This window comes from Saimiri boliviensis, chromosome 1 (genome assembly GCF_048565385.1).
Source record: "Saimiri boliviensis isolate mSaiBol1 chromosome 1, mSaiBol1.pri, whole genome shotgun sequence".
NCBI lineage: Eukaryota > Metazoa > Chordata > Mammalia > Primates > Cebidae > Saimiri > Saimiri boliviensis.
Window position 1 is genome coordinate 206931309 of NC_133449.1, and position 23716 is coordinate 206955024.

Consider the following 23716-nt stretch of genomic DNA (forward strand, 5'->3'; position numbering starts at 1 on the left):
TCATAGAATGAGCCAGGGAGGAATCCCTTCTCCCCAGTTTTTCAGAATGCTTTTAGTAGGAATGGTACCAGCTCTACTTTATACATATGGCAAAAGTTGATTATGAAACCATCTGAGGGTCTAGAACTTTTTGGTTTATATATATTTTTTATTACTGATTCAATTTTGGAACTCATTATTGATCTGTCTAGAGCTTTGTTTTCATCCTGATTCAATCTTGGATGTGTGTTTTCAATATTTTATCCATTTCCTTTAGATTTTCTAGTTTGTGCACATAGATGTGTCCCTAACAGTCTCTGAGGATCTTTTGCATTTCTATAGATCAGCAGTCATGTCACCTTTGTTATTTCTGATTGTGCTTATTTGATCTCTCTTTTTTTCTTTGTTAATCTAGCTAGTAGTCTATCAATCTTCTTTATCCTTTCAAAGTACAAACTTTTCATTTTGTTGATCCTTATGGTTCTTTGAAGGATTCAATTTCATTCAATTTCAATTTCTGCTCTGATTTTAGTAATTTCTTCTGCTAGCTTTGGGATTAGTTTGTTCTTTATTTTCCAGTTCCTATAAGTACAGTGTGAGATTATTAATTTGAGATCTGTCTTCTTGACGTAGGTGTTTAGTGCTATACACTTTCCTCTTAACACTGCTTTTGCTATATCTCAGGTTTTGGTATGTTGCATGTCTATTTTCATTTGTTTCAAAAAAATATTTATTTCTACCTTATTTTCATTATTTACCCAAAAGTCATTCAGGAGCAAGCTGTTTTGTTTCCATGTAGTTACATGGTTTTGAGAGTTTCCCTTGGTATTGCTTTTCATTTTTACTACACTGTGGTCTGAAAATATGCTTGATATGATTTTTTTTTTAAATTTACTGAGACTTGCTTTGTGACAAAGGTTGTTGAAATGTGGCTGCTGGGATTGGCCAAGACTCAGCTATTGTTACGGTGCATACTCCTAAGTTAGGTTGTCAATCTTGTCTACCTATTTAGATTACAGTTCATCCACAAGGACTTAACTACAGAAGTACAGAGTCTTTCTCAGGCCATATTAACTTTGTTTCAACACATCATTAGCTTTGTTTCTGGGTGCTGTTATGGGACCGGGGCTCTGTAGGGTTCCTTGGTTGCAGATAAAACTTCGTTTCTCAGACATGGTTGGTGTAGCAATGTATTCTTACTTGGTGGTGTAATTCAGGTTCTAGTCCAGTAGATGGTGCTTCAGAGTAAGAAATGAGCTGGCAAGAGGCTCTTACGCTGCTTCCAGGTCGCCTTCAGCAGGGGTGGAGGCAACAGAAAAGCACTGGAAGGGCCCTCCCCACTCCTTCCCCACGTCGCTCGTCTTCAGTGGGAGCGGAGCCACTGGAAAAGCCTGAGAAGTACCTCTTTCACCCTAAACTCCCTGGGCCCCAGCAGGAAGAGGCGCTGCTATGTCCATGAAAGTACACCGGAGAGGATGTCGGGGAGAGAGATGACCCCCATCTCCAAGTCTGTGCCCAGGCTTTGGGTTTATGCCCTTCAGTGGCTGGCACAGCACTCATATTTCCTTTGACCCCCAAGGGGATGTTGGCGGGCTCCGTTCCTACTTCCCTTAGTGGCAGTTCGCACGGAGGATTAGAGCTCCAGGTGAGTGAGGTCCACTTCCCTCCTGCTCCCTGCAGCTAGTGAGGCACTCTCCTTCAACTGACCAAAGCAGCTGCCTGAGGCACCCATCAATGACCCACACAGACCTGCTCCAGGTCGCAGAGTTGGCCCTGGCTACAAGTCATGCTGCTCAGGAGAACCGCAGTAGGCTTCAGCACTCCAGCCATGGCATGGGAGAGAGACGACGTTCAGCACGTACTGCCCGGGCACGCTCCAAACTCACTACTCGGTTCTGGCTGTGGAGACCTTTCCCTCGCTCCAATCTCTGGCCCTTAAAATACCTTCTGTGGCTACCACTGCCAGGTCACCAAACAATGACTGACTTTGTATGAGCCCAGATTTAAAAAGGGGTCCTTGGCCGGGTGCAGTGGCGCACGCCTGTAATCCCAGCACTTTGGGAGGCCTAGGCGGGTGGATCACCTGAGGTCAGGAGTTGCAAACCAACGTGGCCAACATGGTGAAACTCTGTCTCTACTAAAAATAAGAAAATTAGCTGGGCGTGGTAGCAGGCGCCTGTAATCCCAGCAACTCGGGAGGCTGAGGCAGGAGAATCTCTGGAATCCGGGAGGCAGAGGTTGCAGTGAGCTGAGATTGCATCACTGCACTCCAACCTGGGTAGCAAGAGGGAAACGCCGTCTCAAACAAAACAACAACAACAACAACAAGCGTCCTCCTCTCAGTCCCAGGTCTGGAAAAATGCCTGCAGCTTTTCCGAGTGTCTTTCCCTTTCGGTATCTCAGGCTCTCCCCAAACTAGCTCCTGGGCTTGGCAGAAACAGGGTGCTCTCCCTTGGCCTGTATTGCACAGATCACTGGCTGAAAGGTGAGATGCAGGGCGAGACCGGCTGCTCCTCTCACACACTGGGGTTTCACACATTATCAGCAGAACGCCGTTGTAGGGGCTGCTTGCCCACCTTCTCATCCACAGGGTTGGGGTGTCCTTTGCTATTCCAGTGAATTGCCACTTTTCTTCCTGAATTAAAGCTCACAGAGTTTACCTTTGTGCACTATTTTGCTATAACAAGAGGAGGAAGCATGCAGAGAGCCGCTAATCTGCCATATGAGGCGCTCATGCTCCGCTGGCCATGTTGGGTACCTCCTCCACGCAGGCTGGTGGTTTCCTCCTGGCGCCTAGGCCCTCCACCCCTGTGACTTGGACCCACCCAAGGAGTACCTCCTGCTCAGGGGTTGCAGGGCTGCCAGGAGGGTGCATGCATTCTGTGCAGGAGTCTGAAGGCCAGAGGAGGCAAAAGAGGAAAGTGTGTCACAGACTGGAGGGGTAGGGGCGAGCCATTTGCCTTATTATGTTATTTCTCCTAAAATTAACAATTCTGTATTTGAAAGATTTCAAATAGAACAATTTCCCTTTACAACATCAGGAAACCCGATTAGTACAGATCATTAATCTAATGTCAAAGCACATTTAAAAAAGATGAGTAGGGCAAACATTCTTAGTGAGATCAACTTTTAATGTTATACCAATTATTTTCATAATAGTTTATATCTTTAAAATTAAAATACCTTGCAATTTACACAGCCACTTCTCACAGTTTCTTCTAATCTTCAAAACATAATCTGAGGTATTCTTGTTCTCATTTTACAGCTGAGGAAATTGAGGCTCAGAAGGGTGTTTGCAACATGTCCAGGCATGTAGCTAATAAGTAGCGAAGCCCAGATTGGAACCGTATCTGATTTTAATGCAGAGTCAACCTATTTTAAGGCTTTCCTAATGTCCATGTTAATATCAATTTCTAAATTAACTTTCTTTCCCCAGAGGTACTGTCATGAAAAAAGGATTTCGTGGTCAAATAAGTTGGTGGTGGAGGGAAATACTGCCCATGAAATTAGCCATTAAAAAAATCACAGACATCATTTTTCAAGGTGGTGAGGACCCCTGAGTTAATGAAGCCTTTTAACTTTGTTAAATCTAGGCTTATTTCTTGCTTCAACTGATTACTCGACTTTTTTTTTGCCCAGTTATTGCTACTAATACCAAGAGGACCTATATTAATGATTTCTCTAAAAGAAAAGCTTATTATCAACCATTCAAAAAGGACTGGGTGCTACCAACACCACCTGTGAGCAAGCAGTGTTTCAGGTGTGAGTTTAGCAAAAATTAGAGCCAGCAAGTGGTCTCGAAATAACAGAAAATGTATGCCTTTGTTCTTTAGGACATGGCACACTATAAATGTCATAAAAGTAAGAACCATTTCTAAACATTATCTGAAACATATAGTGCAATCCGCTATCAAAAATATGTTTGATACACATTGATTTCTCAAGTCAGTTTAACCATAAACAATGGCTTATAAGAAAATTGAACAAGTTAAGCCTACTTTTCTTCTCAGTAAGCAGCACAGCACTGGGGTATTCTGCTGAAGAAAGATCGTTTGAAAAACTTGCTTTATGGTTAAGGAACTTCTCAACATCATCTCTCAATCACTTGGCCAATGTTCCATATAGAGACATATTTTCTGAAAGGGCCAATGCAAGCCAATGATATACTACAGAGTCTTTAAATATATTTGAAAATAAATTCTCTTGCCAATGAACAGAGGAATAATTATTTTATGGTAATTTTCTGACAAATAAATTCTCTTTCTGCTTTCTCCCTCTTTTCCATTCATTTACTTATTTTTATGGATCCAAATTCTTTATTTCAGAGCTGTATAGTAAAGGAATATCAAGAGCTGAGCAGAATGGGTAAAAATGGACAAGGGTCATGGACATCTTCTTTAGTGCAACAAAAGCACTAGGACATTTGGACAATCCCAAAAAATCCCTCACACAGATGCATATCAATTTGGCAGATTCTGCTCCCCTCCTCCCCACCAGAATGGAACAGGAAAAATCCAAGAATCTCTATTATACCACATTTCAGTCAAGTCTTTTAGGTAAGTATTTCATATTGCCAACAGATTGCATTCTTGGCTCCATGAATCTTCCTTGAGTAACTGCTTGTGATAAAAAGTCAAAAACAATTTTGAACAATTCAATTTTCCTCTAAACATTTAGCTCTTGCTTGCATGAGTTGCCTGAATGTACATATCCACCAGCCCAGCACCACAACTCCCGCACTCACATTTACCAAATTATTTCTTTCCCCAAACTGACCTTCTTCAGTAAGAAAATTTGAAAATCCAGCAGTCAGACAGAAAGTCTGAAAACCACTACACCACTTGTAAACTACTAAATTACAGTGAACTTGGGTTTAATCCTACAGTGTGCACTCTACTGTCATCCCTAAACCTTGACATTTCACCTTGCTCTAACTGACGTATCTTCGTACCTCAGAAAGAGACACCCAGCCTACTGTAAACTGCCATCCTTGAGTTGCTTTCATATGGCAATTTTTACTAATGGTCAACTTGTACTGTTGGAGCAAATAAATGCTAACAGCAGCTAAGGCTGAAATTTCATAAATGGACTTTCACTTTCTTCCTTGAATTAGCCTAAGTGGTATCCTTTCACCTGCTCGGCAGGACTGAGGAAATAATAGTATTTTACCTTTGTGATGTGCTTTATAATTTTCCAAGCACTCTCTCATATATTATCTTATTGTTGCTTAACACACACACACACACACACACACACACACACACACACACACCCCTGGCAAAGCAGGAAAAGCAGATGTTATTCCCAGTTTTACCAATGAGGCAACTAAGGTTAAAGGAGGGTAAGTGATTTGCCCAGGGTTATGTACCAGTAGAGAAAAAGGAAAAGAGAGACAAGACATCCAGATTCTCATTCAGTTCTCTTCCCATTACCACACACAGTTAACGAGTTACTGGCTAGACATATGCAGAAAACTGAAATGGACCCTTTCCTTACACCTTATACAAAGATTAACTCAAGATGGATTAAAGATTTAAATGTAAGACCTAAAACCATAAAAGCCCTAGAAGAAAACCTAGCCAATACCATTCAGGACATAGGCATGGGCAAAGATTTCATGACTAAAACACCAAAGCAATTGCAACAAAAGCCAAAATTGACAAATGGGATCTAATTAAACCAAAGAACTTCTGCACAGCAAAAGAAACTATTATTAGAGTGAACAGGTAACTTACAGAATGGGAGAAAATTTTTGCAATCTATTGATCCGACAAAGGGCTATGTACAGAATCTACAAAGAACTTAAACAAATTTACAAGAAAAAAACAAACGACCCCATTAAAGAGTGGGCAAAGGATATGAACACACACTTTTCAAAAGAAGACATTTATGCAGCAAAAAAATACATGGAAAAAAAGCTCATCATCACTGGTCATTAGAGAACTGCAAATCAAAACTACAATGAGATATCATCTCACGCCACTTAGAATGGCAATCACTAAAAAGTCAGGAAACACTAGATGTTGGAGAGGATGTGAAGAAACAGGAACACTTTCACACTGTTGGTGGGAGTATAAATTAGTTCAACCATTGTGGAAGACAGTGTGGTGATTCCTCAAGGGTCTAGAACTAGAAATAACATTTGATCCAGCAATTCCATTTCTGGGTATATACCCAAAGGATTATAAATCATTATTCTATAAAGACACATGCACACGTATGTTTATTGCAGCACTATTCACAATAGCAAAGACTTGGAACCAACCCAAATGCCCATCAATGATAGACTGGATAAAAAAAAATGTGGCACATATACATTATGGAATACTATGCAGCCATAAAAAAAGAATGAGCTCATGTCCTTTGTAGGAACACGGATGAATCTGGAGACCATCATTCTCAGCAAACTAACACAGGAACAGAAAACCAAACACAGCATGTTTTCACTCATAAATGGGAGTTGAACAAGGAAAATATATAGGCACAGGGAGAGGAACATCACACACTGGAGCCTGTTTGTGGGTGGGAGCAAGGGGAGGGATAGGGTTAGGAGAAATATCTAATATAGATGATGGGTTGATGGGTGCAGCAAACCACCATGGCACATGTATACCTATGTAACAAAACTGCACGTTCTGTGCATGTATCCCAGAATTTAAGAATGATTAAAAAAAAAAAAACAGTTAAGATGTAAGCTGAATAAATAAAACACCAAAATGAGCTATATTTCTTGAATGAAGACTCTTGGTACCCAGTCAAGTTACTTGAATTTCTGTGCACTAACTAAATACTGCTTCTAATTGGGAAAATACATCTTCAGTTATTTGCATCATGAACTACAAAAATCCCTAAGAACTACAGCCATTCAGCAAGATTTGAAACAAACTGTGAGACAGAAAGGTACAGAGGTTGGGCAACTTGAATTCTTTTTCTAGCTTCGTCACTGACTTACTGTGTTTCCTCTCTGGGTGTCAACTATCTTATCTGTCAAGTAAGAATGATAATGCATACTTGGCTAAATCCCAGGGCTCTTTGTAGAACTCAGAAAAACAATTTATGATGCAGCTAAAAAGAATATGTCTTTATACAAATAAAGGGCCAGCAGTTAATTTACTTGACTATTTTAACATGTTAATAATAAGATGGCTTAGCATATTTTATATGTATGTATGATTTACTTTAGAGAGAAGTCTCATTCTGTCGCCCAGGCTGGAGTGCAGTGGCACGATCTCAGCTCACTGCAACCTCTGCCTCCCAGGTTCAAGCAATTCTCCTGTCTCAGCCTCCCGAGTTGCTGGGACTACAGGTGCCTGCCACCATGCCTGGCTAAGTTTTGTATTTTTAGTAGACAGGGTTTCACCATGTTGGCAAAGCCGGTCTTGAACTCCTGACTTCAAGTGATCCTCCCACCTTGACCTCCCAAAGTGCTGGGATTACAGGGGTGAGCTATCGTGCCTGGCCAGCATTTTTAAATTGTATGTTTTATTTCTGGTAAAATGTATAAAGTTCTGAAAATGTAATAAAATAACTTTATGTTCCTTACTGATGTTCTAATGACTACCCTTATCTAGTCTATGATTTTGCTTCTACTTTTGTTTCTAATAAGGTGTCACGGAAGGTGATATGCATTCTCAACAAAATATTTAATGGCTCATTTTCAGTGTGATAAGAATGAATCACGTCACTAGAACTTATCATGTATTTAAATAATAATAAAAAATCAGGAATCAAAAATTGGGCATGTTTCAATCCAAACAGATTCTGTTACAAATTGGTCTCTTCCAATTGAAAACAGAAACAAAGCTAGGAATAAATTCTGTGCAGTTTTGGCAATTAGCTTTTTAGTAATACACGTAGAACAATGAGTCAATGAAACTATATTCTCATTCATACTAGTTTAACGTCATATCTAAAAGCTGGCAAGATTCCAGAAAGGTATAATAATTGTATATATGGATTACAAAAGACTGTTAGTGAGAGAACTCATTTTTATTATAAAACCAATTGTTAAGCTCTAGTTAGGTGCAAAAAACACCGTTCACCTTTCAGATGCTTACCTTAGAAACCCTGGGGTGTGTGCCATTTGAGAAAACTTAGAAGTAATTTGATACAAAGCAATTTTCCAAATCTTGAGACTTTTCAAGGGTAGGAAATGGTAAATGTGGAATTAAAACAGTTAAGGAAGTTACAGAACAGGATATTGACATCATAGTGTCTCCTTTCCTTTTTATTCGTTTAAGCCATATTTACAGCAACTTTAAATTTTATTTATTTGCTTTTATTTTACTTTATTTACTTTGCAGAATATTTTTGAGAATAAATATTGTCTGTTAGCCTAGAACTTGAGTATTAAGACTCAGGTAGATTACAAAAAATAAATTGGTTATCATGTAGCTAGCAATTAACATAACCAGGAGTTGAATTGTACTGTCATCAAACTTCATACTTTCTACTATTCCACACTGTACCCTCTTATAGCTTTTCAACCCAAAATTCTACCTCTTGTGATTTACTGCAATGAAATAATGTATCAGAGGAAAACAAGTAGTGGGTTGGTTGGGGGGGGTGGGGAGGGAAGGAAGGAATTTAAGTGCTCTACAATAAGGAACGTTTAAACAAATTATAGTACATCACTTAATAGACTATTACACATATTATAAAAACAATAAGATTTCCCATCAAATGAAGGTTGAACTTGTGCAGTTTATCTATACATCCTGCCCAAACCACTCTAAACCAAGAGAAGCATAATAATATTAATAATAAGCCATAAAGAGAATGTGAATGAAAATAATATCATGTGAGGGATGTCAGCAAATTTTTGGAAAGGAGAAAGCTCACCACATGGTGATAATGAATTTAAAGAGCAGAGGCAACTGCAATCGAAAGCACTGCAGACACGGACACCGAAGAAAAGCAAACTGACTGCTCCAGGAAGTGTCTAGGCTTGGGGCCTATGGTTCTGTGGCAGGCAAGGATGGCATGGAGCTTGAATGAAAGGCTGTGTAAGGAACATCAGTGGTTTCTAGGCTTACCCTTCCTCCTTCATGGAAAAACATTGCGTCCCCGTGGCCATGTGATTCAGGGGAAGGTATGGGCATCGAATCTAAAAAGCACACGAAGTAAGACTGGAAAATAGGGGATGCAACTCAGCATTTGGCCTAAACGGGGGCAGAAGGGAGGTGACTCTGTGAAATGTTTTTTAAATGGTCTCAAGGGCAGTTTGGGGACACAAAAAAGATTAGAGAGTAGTTTGGTTTTTAAAATACTTACTAAAGTTACAAATTCAAAATTTGTGAGTATTTAAGTTCAACTTAAAGATAATATTTTCTATTTGTAAATCTGGCAAATTTTAATAGCTTTTTGAAGGATCTTTTGATTGATGTTTAGTCCCATTTTCTTGATGAGTTCATGATACCTGCGCTTAAGCACTTTAAACTGCATTATAAATGCTTTAGACGTCAGAAAAATATTTCTAGGTGTTCATGGTATTCTTATAATGCTGAAAAATTCAATTTAATTTCAACTTTAAATCAAATTAAATCAATTATATATCTTAAAATTGGAAATCACAAGGCTGATCTGTTAGCTACAATTGGCCAACTTTTAAAAAATATTAAAATTAGGCAAGGCACAGTGGCACACGCCTGTAATCCCAGAACTCTGGGAGCCTGAGGTAGGCAGATTACTTGAGGTCATGAGCTCAAGACTAGCCTGGCCAACATGGGAAACCCTGTCTCTACTAAAAATACAACCAAAAAAATTAGCTAGGTGTAGTGGTGTGTTCCTATAGTCCCAGCTACTTGGCAGGAGAATCGCTTGAACCCGGGAGGTGGAGGTTGCAGTGAGCCAAGATCATGCCACCGCACTCCAGCCTGGGTGACAGAGCAAGATTCTGTCTCCAAAAAAAAAAAAAAAAATTACATAAAAATACAAAAATGCAATAATTCCTTAATGCAAGAAATGTTGTTACTTTAGTTTGATTCCCTTAAATATTGCTCTCCTTAATTCTCAAGCTTCCCATTGTTAAAAGATAAACAATTGTTTCCCACTAAGGAATAAATTATGTTACTCATACCACCATCAAAATTTTGAAGCTACCATTTCATGTCATTAGAGCAGCCACCTTTAAAGCTCAAAGTTTCTTTCCTTTTTATTTTTTAACGTTTATTTTAGGTTCAGGGATACAAATGCAAGTTTTTTATAAAGGTAAACTACATGTCATGGGTGTTTGGTGTAGAAATTATTTCATCACCCAGGTAATAAGCATAGGTAGTTTTTCAATCCTCACTCCCTCCACCTTTATGTAGGCCCTAGCGTCTGTTCTAATTCTTTGTGTAATTCTGTGTGGACTCAATGTTCAGCTCCCACTTGCCAGTGAGAACATGTGGTGTTTTTCTGTTTCTGCGTTAGTTCACTTACTAATTGTCTTCAGCTGCATCCATGTTGCTATCAATACAGAGCACATTATCTCTTTCTTTTTTGGGTTCAGTGGTATTCTATGTGTATATGTACTATATTTTCTTCATCCAGTCTACTACTGATGGGCATTTAGGTTGATTCTATATCATTGCTATTGTGAATAGTGCTGTGATGAACATACGCATGCATGTGTCTTTATGATAGAGTGATTTATATTCCTCTGGGTATATACTCATTAATGGGATTGCTGAATAGAATGGTAATTCTAAGTTCTTTGAGAAATTGCCAAACTCCTTCCACAATGGTTGAGCTAATTTACATTCCCATCAACAGTATAAAGGGTTCCCTCTTCTCTGCAACCCTGCCAGCATGTTATTTTTTTTACTTTTTAATAATAGCTATTCTGACTGGTGTAAGACGGTATCTTGTTTTGGTTTTAATTTGCATTTCTCTAATTAGTAATGTTGAAGATTTCTTTATATGTTTGTTGGCCACGTGCATGTCTTCTGAAAGTGTTTGTTCATGTACTTTGCCCACTTTAATAGAGTTGTGTTTTGCTTAAGTTCTTTATAGATTCTGGATCTTATACCTTTGTCAGATGCATACTTTGCAAATATTTTCTCCTGTTCTGTAGGTGGTCTGTTTACTCTGTTGATAGTCTCTTTTGCTGTACAGAAGCTCTGTAGTTTCATTAGGTCCCATTTGTTAGTTTTTGTTTTTGTTGCAATTGCTTTGGCCTTGGCAAGGACTGGATTCATGTTCTTACTGAGAGCATTGTTTACAGTTGCTATGTTAAGGCTTCTATGACCCAGAAAAGGAGGTTGTTGTGTAATGCCTCATATTCAAAATATACATCATCTAATTTTTCTGCTTACTCATGGAAATTTTCAATTCTGCCACCTCCATCTAACTGGCTATATGCCTTACTGGATTTTGAAGATTTTATATTTTTAAAAATATAAATGTCTCTCTGCCTAACACTAGAAACAGAATTTTATGAATCCTGCATTCATTTCAAATTCTTTCAGTGGTTCTGTGTAGGACCACAAAATTTTTTGTGTGTATGTGAGAGACAGAGTCTCACTCTGCCGCCCAGGCTGGAGTGCAGTGACACAATTTCAGCTTACTGCAACCTTCGCCTCCTGAGTTCAAGTGATTCTTCTGCCTCAGCCTCCCAAGTAGCTGGGACTACAGGTGCACACTACCACACCCAGCTAATTTTTTATTTTTTAGTAGAGACAGGGTTTCACCATATTGGCCAGGATGATCTCAAACTCCTGACCTTGTGATCCACCCACCTTGGCCTTCCAAAATGCTGGGATTATAGGCATGAGCCACTGTGTCTTAGGAATAGTAATATGACATAGATTGATTTCTAAGAATCTGCCATTGTTTTTTTCTAGTTTTCTGGGCTCAACTTCTATTAACAAGCAACAGAAGGAAACATTCAGGGAGAAAAAAAAAAGTCATTGGTTATCTATAATGTTGAAAATAATACTGAGCTCTGCTTTACAATTCATTGAAGAATCTAAAGAATTTGAAATATGTACACAGTAAAAACCAAATAAATAATTAATTCCAAGCTGAAACAAATATGGCAAAATAAATGACCATATTACTTGGTTCAGAAATAACAATATTTACATAGCCATTAATACTGTAAGCATTGATTAATGACTTGATATTAAATTATTGGAGGGAAAGAGAGTAGAGTTTAGAAGGTTAATTTCTTACTTACCAAAACAAGAAGTCAATAAATAATATCTAAAATTGGTAAATCAAAACAGATGTATTACATTATTATATAGAAACATAGAGGCAAATATCTGAAGAAAAAGCTAGTACTCTTAAAAGAGAAGGAATGCCTGTTTTCAGGTCACTGTGAGAAATGCATCAGATTACCTGTAGGGTTAATGGCCAGATTAATAAATTGGCCTTCCAAGGGCATTTGCATTTTAGAAGGGGCTACCTAAGTGTTTACCTGGGAGTTCTTTGAGCTTTCTCAATGCTATTTTTAAGGCAGAATCTCCAATGCTAACATTTCAAACACTAGATCTAGTTAAGTAAGTGAGAATTTTTGAGCAGATAAATTCCTCCCAAATTCCTACACCATACTTGGCAACTTTTCTATGTATATGGTAGCTTCCTGGCTTCACCCAGTAACATGAGATCATCTGATCCCTATGGTCAATCTAGTTTCCAAGGGACAATTTTTTTTAGGGGGGAGTGGTCAAAATGAATTACAACAAACCATTAAAATAAAATGAGTTTAAGGTCTATTCTTCCTCATAAGGCAAATAATGTTTTTATTGGAGGTTGCAGCACTGGTCAGAATAGAGGATAGAAGGCAATAAGGAATGAAATATTCTTAGAATCACAACATTATGGTCTGTAAGAGATAGGTCAGAACCCAGATGCTCACTTTACAGTTTAGTTTTACAGATGTCAGTTTAAACAACCACTCAGACAAGGGTAATAATGCATATGCAGTGGGAACACAAAACACATTCTATACACTCAGAGTTCCCCTCCAAGCCATCTGCCTTTACAGTCTAGAAGACTACAGCACCTCTGAATATGTGTACTGGCTGTATATAATTTTTTTCTTGCAGCAGAAATATTTCCATATTTCCTTTATTCACCCATAACTGCATTTCATTTTATTTAGGCTAATGCAAAAAGATAGTTTGCATTCATAATATCAGACAATATCCAGAACTAAATGTATTCTGCATAACAAAAAAGCTATTATGCAGATAAATTGTCTCATGCTGATAAAGTATTATAATATTAACTGTATTAACCAAGTAAATTCCTCAAAAGAGCATCTGGGGAACAAGAGAGTATGATACTGGGAATCAGTACTAACTTTTTAGGTATGTTATATTCCTAAATAAGTGTTCAAAAAACATGTGTTGACTATGAAAAAAAGGGAGCTAGGAATAGCAGAGGGAATGGTAGATTCTAGCGTCTCCCAGACACATAGTAGTAGAGCTGAGATTAATACCCAGATCTCCTTTCCCCTGTTCCTTATTCTATCCATTACAGCACACTGCTTTGCTCTTTTCTGAAGAGGCTTCTCAAAAAGTGTAGATAAAAATAATCATAACCACGTGGTTAAACATAAAAATTTTCACAAGCACAAGGTTCATTGTAAAAAATGGAATTAAAGCATCTATTCAATGCTCTATCTTCTTGCCCAGCCTGTGGAAAGCATATGTAAGATTTTCAGTCACAAAATTCCAAATTAGACATTTATCACTTCTTACTGGAGTTCTGAAATTACTCCATGCTTTCCTTAGTGTGAATCATTCAGTTTTCACTTTGAAAAGTAATTGCATTTCCCACTGGTGAAGTCAACTTTGTTCTCTTCCAATGTGGCTCATTGCTTCTCTCTTTGTAGCTTTTCCATCTATCTCACTGAGGAGGCAGGTATGGCAATGGGACTTTCAAAAAAGCTTCTAGATGACCAGTAAAGAATCAGTTACATTAAACTGTGGTAGTTACAACACTTGGGACTCCCAGGTCTCATTATATTGTCATGACTTTTGAGTACAGGCATTATAGGACAAATCAGCATTTCTATGCGGCATAAGTCTTAATAATCTGACTTCTAATTTATTTCCCTCACATCAGCGATGCTGCTTTTTGTAACAGTACAGCCTGTGTTCTTTTGTTCTCTGTCTCACCCCTCCTCCACTTTCTCTTTACTCATTTTTCCTTCATTCATCCGTCTATCCACCCACTCACTTTTATCGTCAAGCTTTCTATTCAGTATTTACTAACTTAAGACAAACCTATGGTTTCTAAAAGCAGCAAAATACTTTTCGAAGGCATATTCATATTTTCTTTTTTTAAAAAAATATTTCCATATATCAAGTACTCCTGAAACACTACATGTAGAATGACAAAAGAAAGAACTGCTTTCTTTGTCAAGTTACATCTTTCTAAGTGCTTTAAAATGGGAATCTCAACTGCACATCCACTATACTACCTGGGTCACACAATGGTATCACTCATACCACACACAATGTATAAGACAGGTGGGAGGCAGGGAGGGAGGGTATCCTTGATTTTATTACAGTGGTTTCTTACGTTCTTTCTTTCTTTTTTAAACACTGCTTTAGGAAGAATTAATTCTCTTATTGTAAAGATTTTTAAAAGGGGAAGATGCTAGAATAACCTTTATTTTTTTGGTTGGCGGGGTGGGGGTGGGAGGGTGGGGGGAGTGGTGTCTGTTAGATTGTGTTAGCTGCTTCCTGGCTACAGGAGCAGCCATAAAAGAGCATTAGGAGCTACCTCGAACATCTTTGACTATAATGCTGAAGTATCATTGAAAACAGAGGCCTAGTTGACATTTGGACTATATACAACTCTATTACAACAAAAGAAAACAAATAGTCCTTCAAATTTGGTCTTTATAGTTTAACAAATATTATTTCATTTGATTCTGACAACACTACTGTAGGCAGGACAGACATTAACTTGTTTTTAAAAATATAATCGAGATGGGAAGTCAAAAGAGGGGCAGGCTTCTTTTGTACTTTGTCCTTCTCCTCTTCTTTCTTGTCAAAGAATATTAACCACAAAAGAGATGACATCCAGTTTGAAAAGGAAGGAGAAATCAGGTCTTAATTTAAAGAATTATCACCAAATATGAAGATAAACATAAACTATCTTCAACAAAACCACCAAATAGGAGATAGAACTGCCCAGTGCAGTAAATGTCAAATAGCTCCAGATCGCAGCCAAAGTCATTAGACCAAAATACTCCAAAATAGATGACATAATATAAGGCAGAAAAAAAAAAAAAACCCCAGTTTCCTCTTTATAACAATGGAAATGGGATAAGCGCCAGTAGTAGAGGATTTCCTGGACACTGTCTGGTACAGTGGCAGGAGGGGCAAAGCCAAAGAAGGAAATGCATGCATGTCACATTGACAAGCAGCAGTCTGTAGATGGCAGACAGGAGGAAAAAGACTCCAAAGGTGGTAGCCCTGCAGTTAGTTGCCAATCTTTGTTGACTCAAGAGAATAAAAGGCTACAACAGCTCTCTCAGGCCCACAATCCTGTCATAAGGAGATTCACTGTCACCTTGGGAGGATTGTGTGAACTTAATATGCCAACCTACCTACCATATCAAATTGTATATATATATATAAAAAGAAATTGTATCAAATAGATGAGCCAGAAAGAAATGTATCTCATATAAAGATAAATAATAATTGAGAGTAAACCTGCATAGTGTTCATGCACAAACATTCCAAGAAAAAAAGAAATGGAACAGTAGAAACAATTAGCAGATAAAAACCACTCAACAGAAAAGAACAAATCAACTGAGCACATGAAAAATGTGACGAAGTATTTTGTTTAACTCAAAAAACTTAAGGAAATACAGTTCATAAAGAAATTTAGTTGACCAGATATACCATGGCAAAACAACCAAAGGAAATGCAACATAAGCTAAGAGTTCAGAAAAGAAATGAAAAGGAAAAAGTAATCGACTAAAACTATGCAGTAGAGAAAAAAATATACGAATTGGATATTGTTCACAGCAAGGAATCAACAGCACCTAAAAAAATAAATACAATATAATTAAATAAAATATAATTCAAAATTGTAGTTAAGGAGAAAATCACTAGCAGAACAAGCGACCTACAACAAATGTGAATAACATAATGAAAGTGTAGTGTATAGTGTACATTGCTGATTATGTATCCATTATCCATGCCCACTTTTTTCCTACCAAAATGGTCATGTATCATTTTTTCTACAGAATCATGTGCTTTAGGACAGTGGTTCTTAACTAAGGTCAATTCTTCCCTCACAAAGAACATTTAGTGATGTCTGGAGACATTTTTGACTGCCATGGTTTGGAGGGGATGCCGCTGGCATTTAGGGTGAAGAGATATGTTCCAGGCCGAAGTCTGCTGTGTGATCTTTCAGGCCTAATCATAGCAATTACAAAGGCTTCATAGAGGAAATCTGCCCTCCTCACATGAGATTTAGAACACACCCAGTCTCTGGAGGGAGTTGTAGCTAGGGCTCAGGGTCCTCTGGGCTGGCCATGCTCATAAACCTAGCTGCATTCCTAGACCAGATACCTCCATGCTGAGTCTTCCTTATCAGGGGGCCTTGGTTGAGACACTTTTCAGTTACCTCTACAGAGACCTCCCTATCGGTGGATTTTGACTGAGACACTCATCTCCACTCTCAGCTCTTTTCTACTCCTAGCCCTTCCTCGCTCTCTGTCTGCAGTCCCTGAGGTCCATAATATGGCAGGAACCTTTTGTTCATGCTCCTTAGCAGTGAAACAATTTCCACTGCCTACACTGCATGTCATCTGATCGACCACGTCCAGTGCTGGTCAGGGGGAAACTGGAACAAGGAGCCGGCACTACTTTCCTTTTTGGTCTTTTGCTTATAATTTTATCATAGTAAGTAAATAAAGATGTGATTATTACTTTCATTTCGGACCATTACCTTAACTGACTTTTAACACTTCACAGCTAGGCAAAGAGATCCTACTAAACATCGTGCTATGCATGGAACAGTTTCCTACGATGTAGAATTATATGGTCCAAAATGTCAATGGTGCTGAGGCTTTTCAAAGAAACTGACTCCATCATCTTCTCTAGGGACAGGAAGGTCATGGGAATCTCCTGGAGAATGCTATTTATCTAGGGGTGAGTAGATGATCAAATAAGTTGGCCCAATCACACTGAAGTAGATGGTTTAATACTAATCTTCCAGGATTGGGAGAGAACTTCCTTCAATCTTTATTGTGTTGGACATGAACAAAAAAATATGTAGTCCTAACAGCCACTAACAGCAATCTTTTTAACATGAGAGAAAACAACTTTGGGATAAAGTTTATACTATGCCAGAGGTGACAGGGAGGTCACTTGGGTTTTGGATGACAATATGGCTAATACAACTGTGGCTGAAGCCAACCCCACCTTTAGACTTTCAGAAATGTATAATAACAAATTTTCTTATGATTTAAGCCAGTTTCAATTGGAGTCTTCCTACTTGCAATGAAAAGTATTGTTATAGGAAGACAAAAATTTTTAAAGCAATAAAAACAGAAAGCATAATCTAAAAGCAAAGCTATATTACATAAAACAGACTACATTAATCTGTTAAGTAAAAGGAATCTTAAAATTAAATCACAAAGCAAAACCCACTATATACTATATTAAATAACCTAAAACAAAGTGACACAAATACCAAAAAATAAAAAGATGAGTATCAGGCAAATACATGCCAAAATAAAGCATAGGTGATACTCTTAGTATCTGACAATTTATAGAAAAAGAAGTATCCAATGGACAAAAAGGACATTTTAATCATGATAAAGCAAAACCTATAATAAAAATCTAGCAGTCATGAATTTACATGTACCAGAAAACCTAGCCACATAATATATATAAAAAGTAAAGTAAAATCATTAATAATAAAAGGAGAAATTAACGGAAATTCCTAAGCGAAAAGATTTTTCTCACAATCCATGACAAAGCACATGAACCAAAGGAAAAGCAGTTTATAAAAATCATAGCAATATGTTTAAAGAGCTATAATCCACATAAATTATATAGTAAACAATACTAAATAGATTTTTTACTGTGTGGTGTTCTCTGAAAATAGAAATCAGGTCTTTCACAAAAATTGACCTATATAAACAACACTTTACACAGTATTATTTTGGTACCTATGATTATGTACAGAGGGAAAGCTGTTTTTACTTGGACTCCTATCACAAATTACTCCTTCAGGAAGAGTATAAAAATTGTTCACATGAGGCCAGGCGCAGTGGCTCACCTCTGTAATCCCAGCACTTTGGGAGGCTGAGGTGGGCAGATGACCTACAGTTCAAGACCAGCCTGACCAACATGGAGAAACCCTGTCTCTACTAAAAATACAAAATTAGCCAGTGTAGTAGCACATGCCTCCCAGCTACTTGGGAGGCTGAGGCAGGAGAATTTCTTGAATCTGGGAGGCAGAGGTTGTGGTGAGCTGAGATCGAGCCATTGCACTCCAGACTGGGAAACAAGAGCGAAACTCCGTCTCAAAAAAAAAAAAAAAAAAAAAAAAAAAAAGAAAAAATTGTTCCCATGAGCTGAGTGTGGTGGCATGCATCTGTAGTACCAGCACTTAGGAAGCTGAAACAGGAAAATTTCTTGAGTCCAGGAGTTTGAGGTGATACTGAATTAAGATTGTGCCACTGTACTCCAGCCTGGGTGACAGAATGAGACCTTGTCTAAAATAGAAAAATGTTTCCACTGGCAAGAATTCTGTTGTGTTGATAGCTCTCAACCCAGGAAAAGAGAATTAAAGGGGGGCTAAAACTGCTGGGCCACACTAACAGAAGAGATCCCAACACCAACTAAACAAGAATATAGGCAGTCTACACTATCAAGATAGTAAGGCAAGGATAAAATGATGTAAAGTTAGTAAACACTGTACGCTATGTGTAAAGCAAACTCTTATAACCACACAAAGACTGAGAAATTTCTACCAAAGTATGAACACAAAACAAAAATGTGAAATCTTTGTTCAAACTGGCATGGAACTGGTTAACAATGGACATTCAGGTCAGACAGAGTCAACAGAACCCAAAAGAAATCCTGCTGAAAACAAACTTTTTCCTTAGCTAATGCGTTTTAATTGGGTATTTCTTGAAGAACCTTAACTTTACTCTCATAATTGCCATCTATTTGCCTTTGTGCTCTATGTTTATACTAAGCACCCTGCCACATGTTTCTGCTACTTTACTGCCTCTGTATCTTGCTCAGTGGAAACACGACATAAGGTGTTCAGCACACGTTTTTTCTTCACCCAAAATTGCTGTACACTCCCCTCCCCCCCCACAATTTGCTAGTATTTGAGAATGGACTATGTAACTCATTTAAGCCAGGGCAGCAGATTCTGCCAGCACTAGACTTTAAGGGCAAAGTTAGGTCTGAGCTTATTATATGGCTTTTAAGGGTGAAGGAACTGAATAATATATTAGGAAGATTAATGTCTAAGAGTGACTAGACAATTCTTCATGCTGGGCTAGTTCACCTCTCTGGGTTGGAGGACTGGGCTGTAAGAAGAATTTATCTTCTAGTATTTAAAACCAAAAAACACTCATCTTCTCAGGAAAGTGAGAAGCAGAAGCTTCAGTCAAACTGCCACTAAATAGTGATAACTATAACCTTTTGCTCTAATATGATAGACTTTTTATTTGATCTGGAAAATGATTCTAAGATTCTTACATATAGACTTTCTAGTCTATAGTGCAATACTACTGAGTTTGATGGTGACTACAGTAAAGTAACAGCTGTTGCGTAACAATGGAAACAGTCAGTTGCACTGTACTTTCTAGTTTGGAAAGTAATATATTGCTATGTATACAGCCAATAATAAATTTTATTTAATAATGTAAGTGCTATTTATTTTTAAAAATTCTGATCTTTTTCTACTTTGAAAACTAAAAAGAGATAAGAAAAGAAAATTTAAAAAATTTACCATTGAAGTCTCTTTGATTCTGAAAATATTTTAATTAGATTCCACTTTAAAAAAGTAGTTTCCTTATTACCTCCACAGTGAGTACATCAACTACATTTCCACAAACCGAAAACTTACATACATTCCAACTGTTTACAAGACATATCTCCATATAACATTTACATTCGTGTGAAGTATATGAACTTTAATTGTATACATTTATGACTCTTACATCTGGTACCTTTTAAGACATAACATATAATATGCTTATTTCCTACAAGTTAATTCATATATGACTAAGGTGAGAGGAGTCTCTTTTGAAGAATTACAATAGTTGTATTTATACTATGGGAAGTCAATAATTTTTCTAGACATAAGTTTTAAGCTAAAGCTTTAGCAATTTAAGTTATGTAACTAACAATGCATGAAATTCTTAGCAGGTTGTCCTGTTTGGATTACAGTTTAAGTCATTTCAAGTGGTTCACAATTATTTGTGCATCAGGCAGGGGAAAAAGCACCAAGAATAATAAATTGATTTTTCACATCATAGGTGAAATCAAAGCACAATGATTTCAATATCCCTTCAAAATCAAATCATTTATAAAGAACATTTATTTCAAATGCTCAATCTTTAAGCTTTCTTGTGTAATCAACTAATACACTAGGGATAAGAATGGAAATGGTTAAAAACAGATGCTATACATACTGCTTACTAGCTTAACAGAATTCATATTTCTTCTAACATTAATGATGTCCATTTTTGTACTGATTTCTTTAGACCTAAAAAGAACTCTGAAAATAATCGTAATATTTATAAACTTGTCAACTATATTTAAAAAGAAACTCTAAAGGTGCCTTTTTTGTCAACATATGAAGAAAAAGTTTTCCTGATAAACAAGGCACCTTGTACGGTAAGGAAATATAAAGAAACTATTTTCTACAAATTATAAATCTATGTGCACAAACGTGTAGTTCTCCCAGCTGCATATGTAATATTTTAAATAACACACAATAAAAAAATTCAAAACACAGATTGAAAAAATAATCCATGTGGCTAATACTCCAGTTGTTAAATATTGCAGCATATATGTCACTGTAACAATTGCGGAAAATATTCTAATGGAAATCTCTTTGGAAAGACACTTTAAAAGTACCCAATATGTAACCCTGGCTGTCAAATTTCAATCTAAAAGTTTTTTACAGCTAAGATGCAATCCCATGAAAATAAAAGTGTGCACAAAGGCCATCTCATCAGACTCTGCAGTACATAGCATTACTGGTGTGACTTTGGTACGAGCTGGCTGGGTTTTTATGTTCCTTTTCATTACTATGTGCACATGGTAAACATTATGTTAACAACAATCAATTTTTATCACTACAAGTTTTGCTACTCACAGAATGCTAACAAACATTGTTTTAAACATTTCCTGATCATGACAAAAGTTCTTTACCTGAATATAAAGAAACCCCTAGATTTAAAAACATTTTTAAGTGAACACATAAACGCATAAGGAAAAACATATGAACATACTATTTTTATAAGTATAAAAAGTTCCAGCTTCTGCTAAAATTTCATTTCTTTTTCCCAGTGTTTTTTTTGTGTTCATGCATTTCTGTTTTGCTAGTTATATTCTTTTTCCGAGATGAGGTATTAGGAACAACTGCACTAGAAGGTCCACTTGTAGCTACACAAAACAAAAACAAACAAAAAAAACTATTGCTTTAATTTACACAATCCAGGTTCAAGTAATACTGCTGAGTTGACAAAACAATTCTTGTTATAACTGTAATGCAATCTTTTACTCTTCAGAATTCAACACAAACATAAAAAGCTAATGACAATGGGCTGCGCTTACAAAATTAATTTCTCATTTTACTCTACATTCTTCCTAGGAAATGAATATATTTTCATAATTTTTAACTACCATCCATTGTACTAATGATTTTTAAATTTATACTTCTGGCCTGGGCCTTTTCCTTTAGCTCAAGATATGTATATACAACTGCCAACTGGAACTTTCTTTAAAGATATCTGACAAGAAAGACAAACTTAATATGCATAGACCAAACTTATCATTTTCTCTACAAGCATCTATATCCTCCTATATCTTTTATCTTATCCCTCTCTAAAAAGCTAGAAGGTAAGAAAACTAGAAACTCTCTTGACTTAAGAATCATCCTTCCATATCTAAACTAACATGAAGGCTTAATGAGTTATCAAAAAGCTATGGCCAGGGAGGGTGGCTCGTGCCTGTAATCCTAACACTTTAGAGGACCAAGGTGGGAGGATCGCTTGAGCTCAGAAGTTCAAGATCAGCCCTGGCAACATAGTGAGACTTGTAGTTACCCTTCTCTACAAAAAACTTTAAAAATTAGCTGGGTGTAGTGGCACACACCTATGGTCTCAGCTACTCAGGAGGCTGAAGTGAGAGGACTGCTTGAGCCTGGGAGGTTGAGGCTGCAGTAAGCCATGATTACACCACTGCAGTCCAGCTTGGGTGAGACAGCAAGACCCTGTCTTAAAAACAGAACGAAACAAAACCTATTCTAGTTGGCATTACATTATTACATTTCTACTATGGATGAATAGATGTAAGGGTAAGCTCCTTTCAGAACAACCTTCCCACAGATAACAAATGTACACTCTGTACTAAATATGAGGAACACCTACCTGAAGACACTAAGTAGTGAACAAGAGCAGGTTGTTACTAGAGAAGAATCAGCACTTGGAAAAATGGAACAATATGAAATAATATTCACCTTCTTTTTAGCCTGAGAACAGGCCCTAATATGTGTCACATACAATAGCTATAATTCCGACATAAGAAGCTGAAGACAAGTATTGCGGCAACTACAGCTGCTGGAAAGTAAGGTGGAAAATCTCAAAAGGGATGATCCCACATTTCTATGTTTAAATGATGGTCAAATGTATGGCATGAACAGTGTAAACTCCAAGAAGCCCAGCTAAAGCAAAAAGTGAACTGAAATTTTAGCTGCCAGCCACTTCAAGGGACACCATGTTTTAAAATCGGAGTTCAGCAAAGACTAACTCTTTGTTTAAAAACAAATAAAACAATATTCTTTGGAGGAACGTAACAGAAATAACAAAATCCAGAGTTTCTATAATACAGCATTCACAATGTCTACAATATAATCCAAAATTAATATACTAAGAAACAGAAAAACATCTTTCTTGCATAAATTATAGAGATCACTTTGGAGATAAGTCAGATTAACAGACAAGAATTTTAAAGCAGCAATTCTAACTATGCTCTAGGACAAAGAAACATAAGTTTATAATTAATAAAAAGAGAAATCCCTGCAAAAAAAAATTATTAAAGAGAATCAAAAAGAACATCTAAAAGAATAAATATCTGAAATAAAATGTCTGAAATAAAATCTAGATGGGTTTAACAACAGAATGAAAAGGAGAAGTAAAAGTAAACATGAACCAGGAGTATTACCAAAAAAAAAACAACAAGAACAACAACAACAAAAAATGACATAAATATGCCATAGTCAACCTGCTGAAAGTCAAAGGTAAAGAGAAAACACTGAAAGCAAGCACAGAAAAACAACCCATTGCATTTACGGAAACAGTAATTCAAATTAACTAAGTCTTCTTATCAGAAACAATGGGAACCAGAAGAGAGTGGAATATTTAAAGCACTGAAAGAAAAAAATTTCTACCCAGAATTCTCTATTTGGCAAAAACTACACTGCAAGAATGAAGGCAAAATAAAGCCATTTTTCAGACATAATAAAATGAATAGAATTTGTTGCCAACAGACCTGTAGATTAAGAAATGTTAAAAAGCTTCAGG

General features: G+C 37.1%; 1 protein-coding gene across 21 annotated transcripts in view; it reads right to left on the bottom strand.

The window, feature by feature from the left end:
• Positions 1–19926: 19926 nt before the first annotated feature.
• Positions 19927–23716, bottom strand: part of PPIP5K2 (diphosphoinositol pentakisphosphate kinase 2) — a 78208-nt gene continuing 74418 nt past the window's right edge. For 20 of the 21 annotated variants that reach the window (XM_039468011.2, XM_039468003.2, XM_039467995.2 and 17 more), the window contains one exon: positions 19927–21578. In XM_039468011.2, the coding sequence (XP_039323945.1) occupies positions 21466–21578 (113 nt within the window). In that variant the 3' untranslated portion in view covers positions 19927–21465. Of the gene's footprint in view, positions 21579–22289; positions 22412–23716 lie in introns of all 21 variants that reach the window. The other variant, XR_012512954.1, reaches the window with a different exon arrangement.